This window comes from Muntiacus reevesi, chromosome 4 (genome assembly GCF_963930625.1).
Source record: "Muntiacus reevesi chromosome 4, mMunRee1.1, whole genome shotgun sequence".
Taxonomy (NCBI): domain Eukaryota; kingdom Metazoa; phylum Chordata; class Mammalia; order Artiodactyla; family Cervidae; genus Muntiacus; species Muntiacus reevesi.
The window spans coordinates 145463097-145476879 of NC_089252.1; the positions used below are offsets into that span (position 1 = coordinate 145463097).

Genomic DNA, 13783 nt, shown 5'->3' on the forward strand with positions numbered 1-13783 from the left:
CGAAGAGTTGACTCATTGGAAAAGATCCTAATGCTGAAAAAGACTGAGGGCAGGAGGAGAAGAGGGTGACAGAAGATGAGATGGCTGGATGGCATCACTGACTCAATGGACATGAGTTTAAGCAAACTCTGGGAGATAATGAAGGACAGGGAAGCCTGCTGTGCTGCAGTCCATGGTGTTACAAAGAGGCAGACATGACAATGAACAGCAGTGCAGAAATAAAACAGAGGGAAGAAAAACAACAAAAACAAGAATTGGTTTTTTGAAAAGATGAATAAAGTTGACACAACTTTATCTACATTAAGAAAAAGAACATTCTTGGTGGTCCAGTGGTTAAGAATCTGCCTGTCAATGTAGGGGACATCGGTTCGATCCCTGGTCTAGGAAAATCCCTAGGGGCAATGAAGTCCATGCTCCACAACTGTCGAAGCCTGTGGTCCACAACAAGAAAAGTTGCCGCAATGAGAAGCCCATACACCATAAATAGGGAGTAACCCCTGGTGCAACTAAAGAAAGCTCACTAGCAGCAATGAAGACCCAGGGCAGTCAAAACAAACAATAAAAATTTTCTAAGTTAAAAAAAAATTTTTTTTAAATTTAAAAACAAAAAACAGAGAAGATACAAATAACTAAAATCAGAAATGAAAGAGGAAATATTTCAACTGATGCCATAGAAGAAACATATAACCTACCAAGATTAAAACTGGAACAGATCAATTACTAACAGGAAGATTGAATCAGTAATCAAAAACCTCCCAAAAAAGAAAAGCCCACATTTCACTGGAGAATTCTATATAAAGCACTTTTAAGAATTAACACCAATCTTCTCAAACTCTTCCAAAACCAAGAGGAAACACTCCCAAACTCATTTGATAAAGCTACCCTATCCTGATACCAAAGCCAGGCAAAGATACTATGAAAAAAGAAAACTACAAGCCAAAATAATGTTGTTAACCAATATTAACTACAGATCAACTACAGATCGGATGAATATTAATGTAAAAATCCTGAACAAAATACTAACAAACCAAATTCAATAGCACATTAAAAGGACGATATGGCATTAAAAGGACTATCCACCTAAATTGCAAGGTTTGATTCAACATATGAAAATAAATGTAATACTCTAATATAACAGGGGAGAAAAATCATGATCATCTCAATAGATATAGAAAAAGCATTTGACAAAATTAACATTCTTTCATAAGACCACTCTACAAACCAGGAACAGCAGGAAAAGTACTTCAAGATAATTATCAAACATGAAAAGCCCACAGTCAACATCATATTCAACAGTGAAAAGCTAAAAGCTTTCCCCATTATCGTTAGGAATAAAGCAAGGATGCTCACACTCACCTATCTATCCAACACAGTACTGGACATTTTAGTCAGAGAAATTAGGCAAGAAAAAGAATAAAAGGCATCCAAGCTGGAAAAGAAGAAGTAAAATTGTTTCTGTTTACAGAAGAGATGATGTCATATGTAGGAAATCCTAAAGATCTCACATACAAAGACTGTCAGAACTAACAAATTCAGCAATTGCAAGATAGAAAAAGCAACATACAAAAATTAGTTGTGTTTCTGAACAGTAACATTGAATCATCTGAAAAGAAAAGTAAAAATTTACAATAGCATTAAAAAAACAGAACACTTAGGAATAAATATAACCAAGGAGGTGAAAGATTTGTACAATATGAGACACTGATGAAAGAAAAAAAAGAAGACAAATCAGTGGAAGACATTTTATGATTAACATTAAGTCCACTAAGGACTGCAAGACTTAATATTGTTAAAACGTCCATATTACCCAAAGCACCCTAGAGATTTAATGCAATTTCTGTCAAAATCTCAATGACACTTTTTTAAGAAATAGAAAACAAAATTCCTAAATGCATATGGAATCTCAAAGGACCCCAAAGAGCCAAAACCATCATGAGTAAGAGAACAAAGGTAAAGGCTTCACTCTTCCTGATTTCAAAACATATTACAAAGTTATAGTAACCAAGACTATGACACTGGCATCCAGACATACATATAGAGCAATGAAACAGAACAAAGAGCCCAGAAATTATTCTGGTGTACACGGCCAAATGATCTTCAACAAGGGTGTTAAGACTACACAATGGAGAAATGATAGCCTTGTCATTTCCAGACAAATGGTGCTGGAAAAACTGGAATATCTGTATGTAAAAGAATGAAGTTGGATCCTTATCTTTCACCATACACAAAAATTAATCAAAATGGATTAGAGATCTAGACATAAGACCTGAAACTATAAAATTCTTAAAAGAAAACATAGGGGAAAACACTTCATGACCTTGGAATGTAATAATTTCTTGAATGTGACACCAATAGCACAAATAACAAAAGCTGAAAACAGAACTAGGACTATATCAAATTTTAAAACTTCTGCACAACAAAGAAAACAACAGAGTGAAGAGGCAACTCATGGAATGGGAGAACATATTTGCAAATCATACACTGAATAAGAAGTTAGTATCTAGGATATACAAAGAACTTCTACAACTCAATCACAATAAAATCTCAAATAACTCAATTTTAAAGGGGCAAGGGAACTGAACTGATATTTCTCCAAAGAAGACAAAATGGTCACTTAAAAAAAAAAAAAAGAAAAGGAAAATCACAAACGTTGACAGAGATGTGGAGAAAGTGGAACCTGCATGCACTGTTAGTAGGACTATAAAATGTTACTGCTGCTATGGAAAACACTATAGAGGTTCCACAAAAAAAATTAAAACTAGAACTACCCACAACAATCTTACTTTTGGGTATATATCCAAAAGAACTGAAAGCAGAGTCTTAAAGTGGTATTTACACATCTGTGTTCACTGCAGCATTATTCACAATAGCCAAGATGTGGAAACACCCTAAATGTCCATGAATGGATGAATGGACGAAGAAAACGTAATATGTACACATGACATTATGTATTAAGGCTGGTATTATCCAGCCTTAAAAAAGGAAACCTCATCATGTGCTACAACACTGACATGCTAAGTGAAATAAGCCAGTTACACACACACACACACAAAACCCCCTAATATATACCACTTTTAAGAGGTATCTAAAGTACTCAAACTCATACATATAGGGAGCAAAACAGTGGCTGGCAGAGACTGGGGCAAGAAGAAACATAATTATTGATCAATGGATATAAAGCTTCAGTCATGCAAGATGTAAAGCTTCCAAAGAGCTGTTGTATAACAATGTGCGTAACTTAACAATACAATATACACTTTAAAATTCTAAGAGTAAATTCATGTGCTTTTACCACAATAAAAAATTTTTTTCTGTAGTCTTCCAATACATCTGGATTTTCAGTCTTAGAAAGTCTTCTCATAGGCTTTTCATAAGCTTAGATTATTAAAAAGTTGACTAATATTTTCTCTAGGTACTTATATGGTTTCTTTTTTACATGAAGATCTTCGATCCATTTGAAGTTTTTGCCCATATCTGGTGCGAGATAATAGATTTACTTAATTTTTTCCCAGTTGTAGCATAATTTATCAGAAAGTACTTTCTCACCCAAGTGATCTGCAATGCTATCTTTACCATATTAAAGCCCAGATGTCCTTCGGTCTATTTCTGAACTTGTTATTCTATTCCAATGGTCTGTCTGCCAATTTGTGTGTCATACCACACTGTTTTAATTACAGTCTTTGGAGTGTGTTGCTAGATATTAAAATGTATCTAGTCACTCTCGTAGGTTTTCTGAGTGTTTCCTAGCTATTCTTACATTCTTCACATTTTTAAATTAAACTTCAAAAATATTTTTTCTAGCTCCATAAATCAATTTGATAGTATTTTTACTGGGATTGGGTTAAACTTATAATTTTTGGAGTCCTAACATCTTTGTGATATTGAATCATCCTATCTAAGAATAAGGGATGACTTTCCATTTATCATATCTACTGTGGGTCATTCAGGATGTTCTAAAGTTTCCATCATAAAGGCTTTATACATCCTTAAGTTTATTCCTAAATATATTTTATTTTCTTTTATTGCTTTTGTAAATGAGGTTTTCTCTACTACATCTTTCAACTAGTTATTATTAGCAAATATGAATGCTACTGATTTCTGCACTAATTTCATATCTTGCTATCTTGCTACTTCATATAATTATTTCATTAAGTTACTTTTGCCATTAATTCGCCTGGGTTTTCTAAATGAATTATCATATCAACTGCAAATACAGTTTTATTTCTTCTTTTCTAATTCTTATACCTCTAATTGATCTTTTTTTTTTTTTGGTTACTACCTCTAGTAAATTTAAATGTCAGTATCCCTAGGATTAGTAAAACTCATACCAAAAAATGAGGGGGAAAAAAAAGAATTCAATTTAGGAAAAGCAGGTTTAGGCAATGGACAGGTGGTTTACAGAAGAAGCCACAAATGGAAAATAAGCATATCCCAAAAGGTCCAATCTCATTAGTAATAAAAGAAATAACATTTCTACCAACAAGGTGGGAGAATGTCCATTTCCCCACATCTATGGATAATAATGGGGCATGTTTTTTCATCTTCCCCTAAAAAATAAGTGGAAAATGTTACTTTACATATATTAAGTAGCTGCTCCTATTCTTGGCTTGTTGTTATGAAATAGCTAAGACATGGTACAAAAGTGGCACAGCTGGGCTTTAGGGACCAGGGGCAGATCAAACACCAAGTGCCCCTACCTGCTAGGACATTACTGTAGATAGGCAGACGGACAGATAGATATGAACAGATTGAAAGGCAGATGTGTGGGTGGACTGAGTCATTTAAGTAGAGACGTACAGTTCTAGGAGTTATCTGTAAACCAATTAGTAGTCATGCCATTTTTACCAATTTCTAAGGTACTAACCACTTCGCCATTTTTAATTATGGCAGAGGCAGCAACTATTAAGTTCTGGAACATTAGCATATCACATTAATTTTGGCACTACTATATGTGTTGGTGGAGAGGTGCAGTGAAATTTTAATTCTGCATTTCACATTCCCCTGCTTTTACCAATTACATTTCTTTAGTTTAGAATATCTATATAGCAAACAGCTATTCATTCTTCAAAATGGCTCAGACTTTGCCACCTGCACAAATTCTGCCCTCAACAGTGCCTGGGATTCAAGCTCCTTCCTCTGTCACCCCTTCTTCTCTATTGACTATACCTTATACAAAGGTTTCCTGTGTTTTCATCCGTGTTTCTCTAGCACTGAAACTGTGCTCAACTTGTAGGAGGTCTACAACAGATGCTTGCTTAAACTGAATGGAACTGAATTTATCTTCCTTGGTATGAGAAAGTGTACTAAGAAAGAAAGAAAATGGTCCTGGTGTGCCAGTGGCAGCCAGTTTGGCAAAAGTCGCTGTGTCAAAGAACATATTTGGAAAGAGAAAGTTAGTTCTCAATTAAGTTCACAGACGTAGTTATTGCTGCATTTAGCTCCCAGCATTAAGTCAAAAGAATCCACACTTAGAGCAAAAATCATGAAGAACAATGGATGTAAGGCTTTCAATATTTTATCCATGGATATCACTTTAAAAACTATCTTTTACATTGTTTTTGCTTCCTCAAGCTGCACCACAAGTCCCAATAAACAAAGCCTTGCCAGAATTTCTCAAAAAACAAAAAAAGATCCTATCTTTTATAAACTTCCAGTTATAAAATAAATAAACCATGGGATGGAATGTATAGCATGGTGACTGTAATTAATAATACTGTATTGCACATCTGAAAGGTGTTGAGAGAGTAGATCTTAAAAGTCCTCTCAGGGTGAGAGGGAGGCTCAAGAGGGAGGAAACATATGTATACTTATGGCTGATTCACACTGCTTTATGGCAGAAACCAACACAATATTGTAAAGCGATTATCCTCCAATTAAAAATAAAATTTTTAAAAAGTCCTCTTATAGCAAGAAAAAACAATTTTTTTAACTTTGAAAGGTGACAGATGTTAATGAGACCTACTAGGATCATCACTTCACAACACATACAAATATCAAATCATTATGCTGTATACCTGAAACTAATGTCATGTTATATGTCAGTTATGCCACAATTTTAAAAAAGAAAACCATCTTTGTTACTTTTTGTTTAAAATTAATACAGACTTTGTTATATGTATATTTTACCACAACAAAAAATGGGAAAATTTAATACACATCCCAGAAATAAGCCCACCTCAGTAGCTGGTACAGTTGAAAGTGAAAGTCGCTCAGTCATGTCCAACTCTTTGCAACCCCATGGATAGTCCATGGAATTCTCCAGGTTAGAATACTAGAGTGGGTAGTTGTTCCCTTCTCCAGGGGATCTTCCCAACCCAGGGATTGAACCCAGGTCTCCTGCATTGTGGGAGGATTCTTTACCAGTTGAGCCACAAGGGAAGCCCATAGTTTGGTATATAATTGTTTCAAATTTCCACTCCTGTGTACTTCATAATATATATAATTATTAGTACTAATATTCATAAATTTTGGATCATGTGCTACATACTATCTTGCATTTATTACTTAACAATGTATTTTGTACATCTCTCCATATTTGCACAAATAAATCTACCTCGTTGTTTTCCTATGAGACTTCATAGGATCTTTAAACTAGTTTTCATTGAATTCTACTGTGTGGATCTATTATAACTTATCACTGTATTTATAATGAACAATACTATAACAAACATTTTTGTATATAAATTTTTGTGTATATGTGTATGTGCAAATTCCTAGAAGTAGCATTTCTGGGTAAAAGTATATGAATATTTAAAGTTTAAAACATAGTGCCAAACTCTTGCACTGCTACTTTTAATGAAGTAGCTTAACACCGCTACTTCATTAAAAGCAGCAGTAATTTGAAGGCGCTTTATACAACATTTGTATTTTTATATCATTTTAGTGTCTCTAAGGTTTACTTATTTAGTTGAATAGACATATTTTATTGAATCTATGATGCCATCTTATATAAAAGATATTCTCCAGGATTTAAAAAATATATATCCTGATTTCAGGTATGCTAAAATATGAAAAGTGCCCTTCTCAGATCAAACTGTGGTTCTTAGCTGTCTTGGAAAATGAATGACTAATTGCGCATACTGAGAAAAAGCACTTTCTCAACGGAACAACAGCATATCAAATGCTCACACTTATTAATTAAAAATACTACACTTCCAAAAGTATTGCTGCATGAGACATAAAACATACAAGAGCAAACTGTGAATACCAGGGACTTATTCACATTAGTCAAGCTTTAGAAGGCCCATGATGTTTGGATAATTAATAAAGAGCATGTTCTTCTCTGCCATAAGGATCTGCAGCATCAGAATACAGAACAAATCAAACCACACACTTGTTTTCTAACACGATAAGCCCTGGCCCCTACACCTGTGTCAAAAAGGAGATTTTTTTCAGTTACTGTGTTAGCAAAGTCTCATCGATAAGAACAGGCAGCCCTTGTAACTGGATTTGACTCCTTCAGCCAACATACAATTCACCTTGATCATTTGATAGAGAAATCACTTCCGAAGTTCAGTCCCCAGACGCAACTGACTTTGGACATCTCTGCCAGGAGCATGGGAAAGTTGGGTTTCACTTTCCAGCACTAATATTTAGCTCAATAAGGTGATACAGCTACTCCTTAAAAGTCCTTTTTTTGTTTTTGCTGTTTTGTTTCAGGTGGCTAATTGCTCAAAAGATTAACACTGAAGAAACTGTCACAATGACTTACCACCCAATCACTTTCCGTCTCGGAGATGAACTGTGTATTTTCTACACTTGGGACCACAAAACGTGTGTGTAGAAAATTGCATCTTGCTTTGATGGGAGAGAAAAGGAGGTACTAAGTAAGTGTATCTGAAATGTCAGACCCTTTTGCCTAAGCACAAAGAATAGAATCAGGTCAGAAAATCTAAACTCTGAATAAATATAAGCTCTTTACACCATGTCTGAAACATGAAATACTAAGTTCGATTATGACTGGTTGAAATGTTGTAGGTGTTAATAAGCCTCTACCAAACAAGAGAGGATTTTCAAGTTACACTCCCTGAAATCAAAGTCAAACCCTTTCTGTGTACTTTAATCTGAATGCTTGTAATTTTCCCTAAACATACCCTCTATTCTTAAGTTAATTTTGCATGTGACATGTACATATAAGCCTTCCTATGAATGAAGTAGCAAAGAGATGAAGTGCAACTCTGATAAATTTCTACAATTTCTTTGCTCTATTCCTGTGGCTACTGTTCAGTTCAGTTCATCTTCTTACTCATGGAAGCCAGAATTTGCAGCGTGTGCTGAGTTTGAGTTTTTCTCTGCTATTTAGTTAGGCATTTCCTTCTATTTTTTATAAATGTCATTTTCAGCCAAAATTCACGCTTGCAGGCATCCTCTTTCACATTCCTCCTCGTAACAGTACTGCAGAACTCTCATAACTTTCATTATCTTCAGGATTTTCAAATCACCTTTGTTCCCCACTTTACCTCCTCTCTGGCCTCCTCAGTACTACTCCCCCAGCTAAAGTCCCAGTGACATAAATATCCAAAACCCAACTACTGAACCCTCCTCTATACCCCTGCACCTAACCAAGAGTCTCCACAGTCTGCTAACCAGTGTATGATTCAGACTACACTTTCTGATACTGGGGGTAAGTGTGAAAGAACTGATGTAAAAGATAGTTGGGTTTTAGTGGCTCAGTGGTAAAGAATCCGCCTGCAATGCAGAAGACACAGGTTTGATCTCTGGGTCGGGAGATCCCCAGGACAAAGAAGTGGCAACCCACTCCAGTATATTCTTGCCTGAGAAATCCCATGGACAGAAGCCTGGCAGGCTACATACAGGTCAGGGGTCTCAAATGAGTTGCACGTGACTTAGTGACTAAACAACAACAAAGGTGAACATCAGAATTTTACACTACTGAATGAGCTCACTAAAGACTTTTTTTCTCCATGTAATCAGCTTGGACACAGAGTGTAGAGAATCCTCTTTGGGGCTCCTTACTAACTTTTTTGTTAAATGTTGTAAGAACAAACAAAAGGCTTCCCAGCAGGCCTGGGGTGAGTGCTGTAGCGGCTAAAACCCTTCCAGGCTGGTGAGAACCCACTACTGCCGCACCTGAGCCCCAGCCTCTAAAGGCAACACCGGGTGCTGGGAAACCCAGCTCGGAACTTGGTGATAAACACGAGCTCCTGATAAGCTTTTCCAAAACCAGCCTTAGCTCCCTCCAATCCATGCCCTAACTAATACTACTTTTATACCTTCCTTTCTCCAAAATATGTATTTAACTCTTACATGTGTTAGGCCCTGTGCAGCTGGCCCAAGCTACTAGAACAAATTACAAATCTGTATTCCTGCTCTGCTAAAAATTCTTCAATGGTATTCAAGATTCCTCAAGATCTGCCTGCAAATTATCTTTCCAGTCTCATCTCCCAACTCTTTCTGGGTCCTTGCTTTCTAAGTTTCAGCCATAATGAACTATTTTCAGGTTTATTATCTGATGTTATTTCCCTAACTTTGTCTGCCATAACATGGTTCAGATGTCTTAGTCTCAGAGAAAGCCTCTTCTTATCAATCAGCCCCAGGTTAGGTACAAAGGAAAATTTTGTGTGGTGTGTAATTTCTATTTTTCTGACCAAACACTTTTCATTCCTTCCTTCCTTCCAGGGTGTGAAAATACATATCTAATAATATCAGCTCATAAAATAACTCTGTCCTTTTCCTCATTTCCTCTAAAGCCGTTTTATTGAGGGTGTGATACACACCCTGTTTTTCAATTCAAGAAAAGGATAAGGTAATCTTGGTAGGTAACAGGGGGAAAAAAAATCTGGAGAAAGTAAAATAACATTCCATTAGTCTTCTGGCTTAATTCTGCTAGTTCTTAAAACAGTAAATGTGCTACAGAGACTATCCTAGTGCAGAGGACAGTAGATGGATATGAGACGGGCTTACTATGCTACATGTCCTAAGGTCTATGACTCATTTCTGTTTGTCAGAGCTGGACGTGGTGTAGCTGGAGTGTGCCCCAACAGCCAGCCAGAGCACATCGCCTTTTCTTTTACCATGGGTATTTTCTGGATGAGAAGAAAAAGTTTATGAGTTTCAGTTCAGTTCAGTTCAGTCACTCAGTCATGTCCAACTCTTTGTGACCCCATGAAATGCTGCACACCAGACTTACCCGTCCATCACCAATTCCCAGAGCTTGCTCAAACTCATGTCCATCAAGTCAGTGATGCCATCCAACCATCTCATCCTCTGTCGACCCCTTCTCCTCCCACCTTCAATCTTTCCCAGCATCAGGGTCTTTTCAAATGAGTCAGTTCTTCGCATCAGGTGGCAAAAGTATTGGAGTTTCAGCTTCAGCATCAGTCCTTCCAAAGAATATTCAGGACTTATTTCCTTTAGGACTGACTGGTTTGATTTCTGTGCAGTCCAAGGGACTCTCAAGAGTCTTCTCCAACACCACAGTTCAAAACCATCACTTCTTCTGCACTCAGCTTTCTTTATAGTCCAAATCTCACATCCATACATGACTACTGGAAAAATCATAGCTCTGACTAGATGGACCTTTGTCAGCAAAGTAATGTCTCTGCTTTTTAATATGCTGTCTAGGTTTGTCACAGCTTTTCTTCTGAGGAGCAAGCGTCTTTTAATTTCATGGCTGCAGTCACCATCTTGCTGTGACTCTTACTGTTTCCCCATCTATTTGCCATGAAGTGATGGGACCAGTTGCCATGATCTTCGTTTTTTGAATGTTGAGTTTTAAGCCAGCTTTCTCACTTGCTTTCACTTTCATCAAGGGGTTCTTCAGTTCCTCTTTGCTTTTTTATGGGTTTACCAATCTGAAATTTCACTGTTAAGTTTCTGTTCCAGCTCCATGAGTCAAGACACTAATCAACAGCCCTGACAAATACCGAAAGACCTGCCTCTTCCAAGAGAGTCTACTGAGCTTTCCTAGTACCATCTCATGAGACCCCAGCCCTCTGCTTTCTTATTTATTTATTCACACTGCCTTTGTACTTGGCCTGGCTCCCCTGCTGGCCTTGAGGGCAGAAATGTTTTATTTGGGGCTATAATCCCAGCAAATAAGAGTACCTACTGCATCTGGCATGTAACAAGCACTCAACAAATGGCTGATGAATGAATGAATTTAGACCTGTTGGCACTTCAAGAGAAAAAAATAAACACTAGGAGCTCTCAGGATGTACAGTTCACACTACAGTCGGTAAAAACTATCCCAGCAGTAGTTTTCAGTTCCCTCTCACCTGATCGGTATCGCTCATCCCTGGCTCCCCCAGATCGACTTCGATGATACTTAGAAGGAGCGGAAGTTGGAGCTGCAGATGGAGCAGGTGTCTGGTTTCTGTGTTCTTTCTGTACTGATGAATCAGTTTCTAAAAAAGGAAGTTTGGAAGATGGTTATCAGGTAACAATAATAACTAACATTTTCTGAGCACTTTACTGCATTTCCACAACACTTTGAGGTAGGTAATACTACCCATCTACAGTAAAGGGTTAGAGAGCTTTACACATACGTTAAAAAAAAAAAACATACAAAAGGCGTCCAGACTAAAATAAAACAAAACAGAACATTATCTTGACAACGTAATTGTCAACAAGTGATGGGAGATGTAAGTAGGTGAAAAGCCATTCCAGAGACTCCACGAGCTGGAAGGATGGGGGTAGGGTGGGGTGTACATGACCCCCTAATCCTGTACAGTTGCAGAAAACACAGCTTGGGAAGTTTTAGTCTCCCTACCATAAGTTACTCCAAATAAACATGTCATTAAAACAAAACTAGAGTGCTTACTGTGCAAACATAGCTTCAAGTCAAGTCTTACTAGCCCCTCCTCCAACTGGAGGCACCACTGAGCTTAACCCCTTCCAGTCCCTGGCCTGTCCCCCCAACATTCACTGTTTCCCATCAAGAATATGGGGAAGGCTGCAGTCCTACTCCTGGGCACATATCTGAAGAAAAACGATCCAAAAGGATACATGCACCCCAATGTTCATCGCAGCACTGTTTACAATAGCCAAGACATGGAAGCAACCTAATGTCCATCAGAAGAGGAACAGATAAAGAAGACGTGGTATATATATACAATGGAATATTACTCAGCCATTAAAAGGAACAAAATAATGCCATTGCCATTTGCAGCAACATGGCTGGACCTAAAAGACCCTGATGCTGGGAAAGATTGAGGGCAGGAGCAGAAGGGGACGACAGAGGATGAGATGGTTGGATGGCATCACCGACTCAATGGACATGAGTTTGAGGAGGCTCTGGGAGTTGGTGACGGACAGGGAGGCCTAGTGTGCTGCAGTTCATGGGGTCGCAAAGAGTCGGACACGACTAAGTGACTAAACTGAACTGAAGACAGTGTCATATTGAAGTCACAGAGAAGGAAAAATACCATACGGCATCCCTTATATGTGGAGTCAATAAAGAAATGATACAAATAAACTTATTTACAAAACAGACTCGCAGACTTAGAAAATGAACTTATGGCTACTGGGGGAAAGGATGGGAGCTTGGGAAGGTCATGTACACACTGCTACATTCAAAATGGATCACCGACAAGGACCTACTGTAGGGCACATGGAACTCTGCTCAATGTTATGTGCCAGCCTGGATGGGAAGGTTTGGAGGAGAGTGGATACTGTATATGTATGGCTGAGTCCCTTCACTGTCACCTGAAACGACCACAATATTGCTAACCAACTACACCCAAATACAAAATAAAAAAATATGAGGAGGGATATGGAGAAGAGAAAATAAGCAGGGAAAATAAGCAGAAGAAAAATACTTTGTTCTGATGTTTTACTACCTTTTTTTTCAAAAGACATTGCTCCCAAGTCACAATTTTTTAAAATTGTAGTAAGAATATTTAATATGAGATATTATCTTTTAACAAATTAAGTGTGTAATGTGGTATTGTAAACAATAGGTATGATATTACACAGCATTTTCAGAACTTATTCATCTTGTATAGTTAAAACTTTTTACCCACTGAGTAGCAACTCCCCATTTCCCCCACACCCCAGCCTCTGGCAACCAGCATTCTGCTTCTGTGAGTTGAACTGTTTTAGATTCTTTGTATAAGTGGAACCATACAGCATTTGTCCTTTTGTGATTCATTCAGTTTCATGTCCTCCAGGTTCATCCATGTTGTCATATATTATGGAATTTTCTTATTTTGAGGAGTATTTTAAATTTCTTCAGTAGCATTTAGCTGTGCTCAGAAAGGCACCTTACATACAGCAAATTAAGGGCCCACTTTAGGAAGGTGTCACCTATCCAGACAACAGCTAAGAATTGGCTTATGAAGCCAAATATTAAAAAGAAGACTAAAATCACAGTGTTCTGGGGAACGCAGCCATCAGCTCTACAAATCTCAGTAAAGGCTGAGGGGAGTCACAGTACTACTGGAACTGAGATGTGTAATGACAAAGTCATACTGATTTCCAAAACAGCTGTGAGTGCTGGAGAAGCCATGTGTAAGAACTTTAGTCCACAGTTCCAGCTGAGCTCTGCCTTCCATGTGAGTGAATCCACTTGGACCCTTCAGACCTGGGGAATATTAGTGACTCCAGCTGGCACCATGTGGCCCATAAGAATCACCCAACTGAGCCCTGCCCAAATTCCTGATCCACAAAGTCATAATATATAATAAAAAAGGCTTCCTTTATTTTTTATATACTGCTTTTAAGAAGACAAGAAACAGTATATTTCAGGGTGCTCTCTATGTTAAGTGCTTTTATGGACCTAGAAACATTTATTTTCCTAGCAGCGGAGATTTTTATTATAAAA

At 37.5% G+C, this 13783-nt stretch overlaps 1 protein-coding gene across 2 annotated transcripts in view; it reads right to left on the reverse strand.

Annotated features, from left to right (window-relative positions):
* The window catches only part of DIP2B (disco interacting protein 2 homolog B), a 223070-nt gene that overhangs the window by 81523 nt on the left and 127764 nt on the right, over nt 1-13783 (reverse strand). For both annotated transcript variants that reach the window (XM_065934424.1, XM_065934423.1), the window contains exon 3: nt 11238-11366. In XM_065934424.1, coding sequence (XP_065790496.1) covers nt 11238-11366 — 129 coding nt within the window. The remainder of the gene's footprint in view (nt 1-11237; nt 11367-13783) is intronic.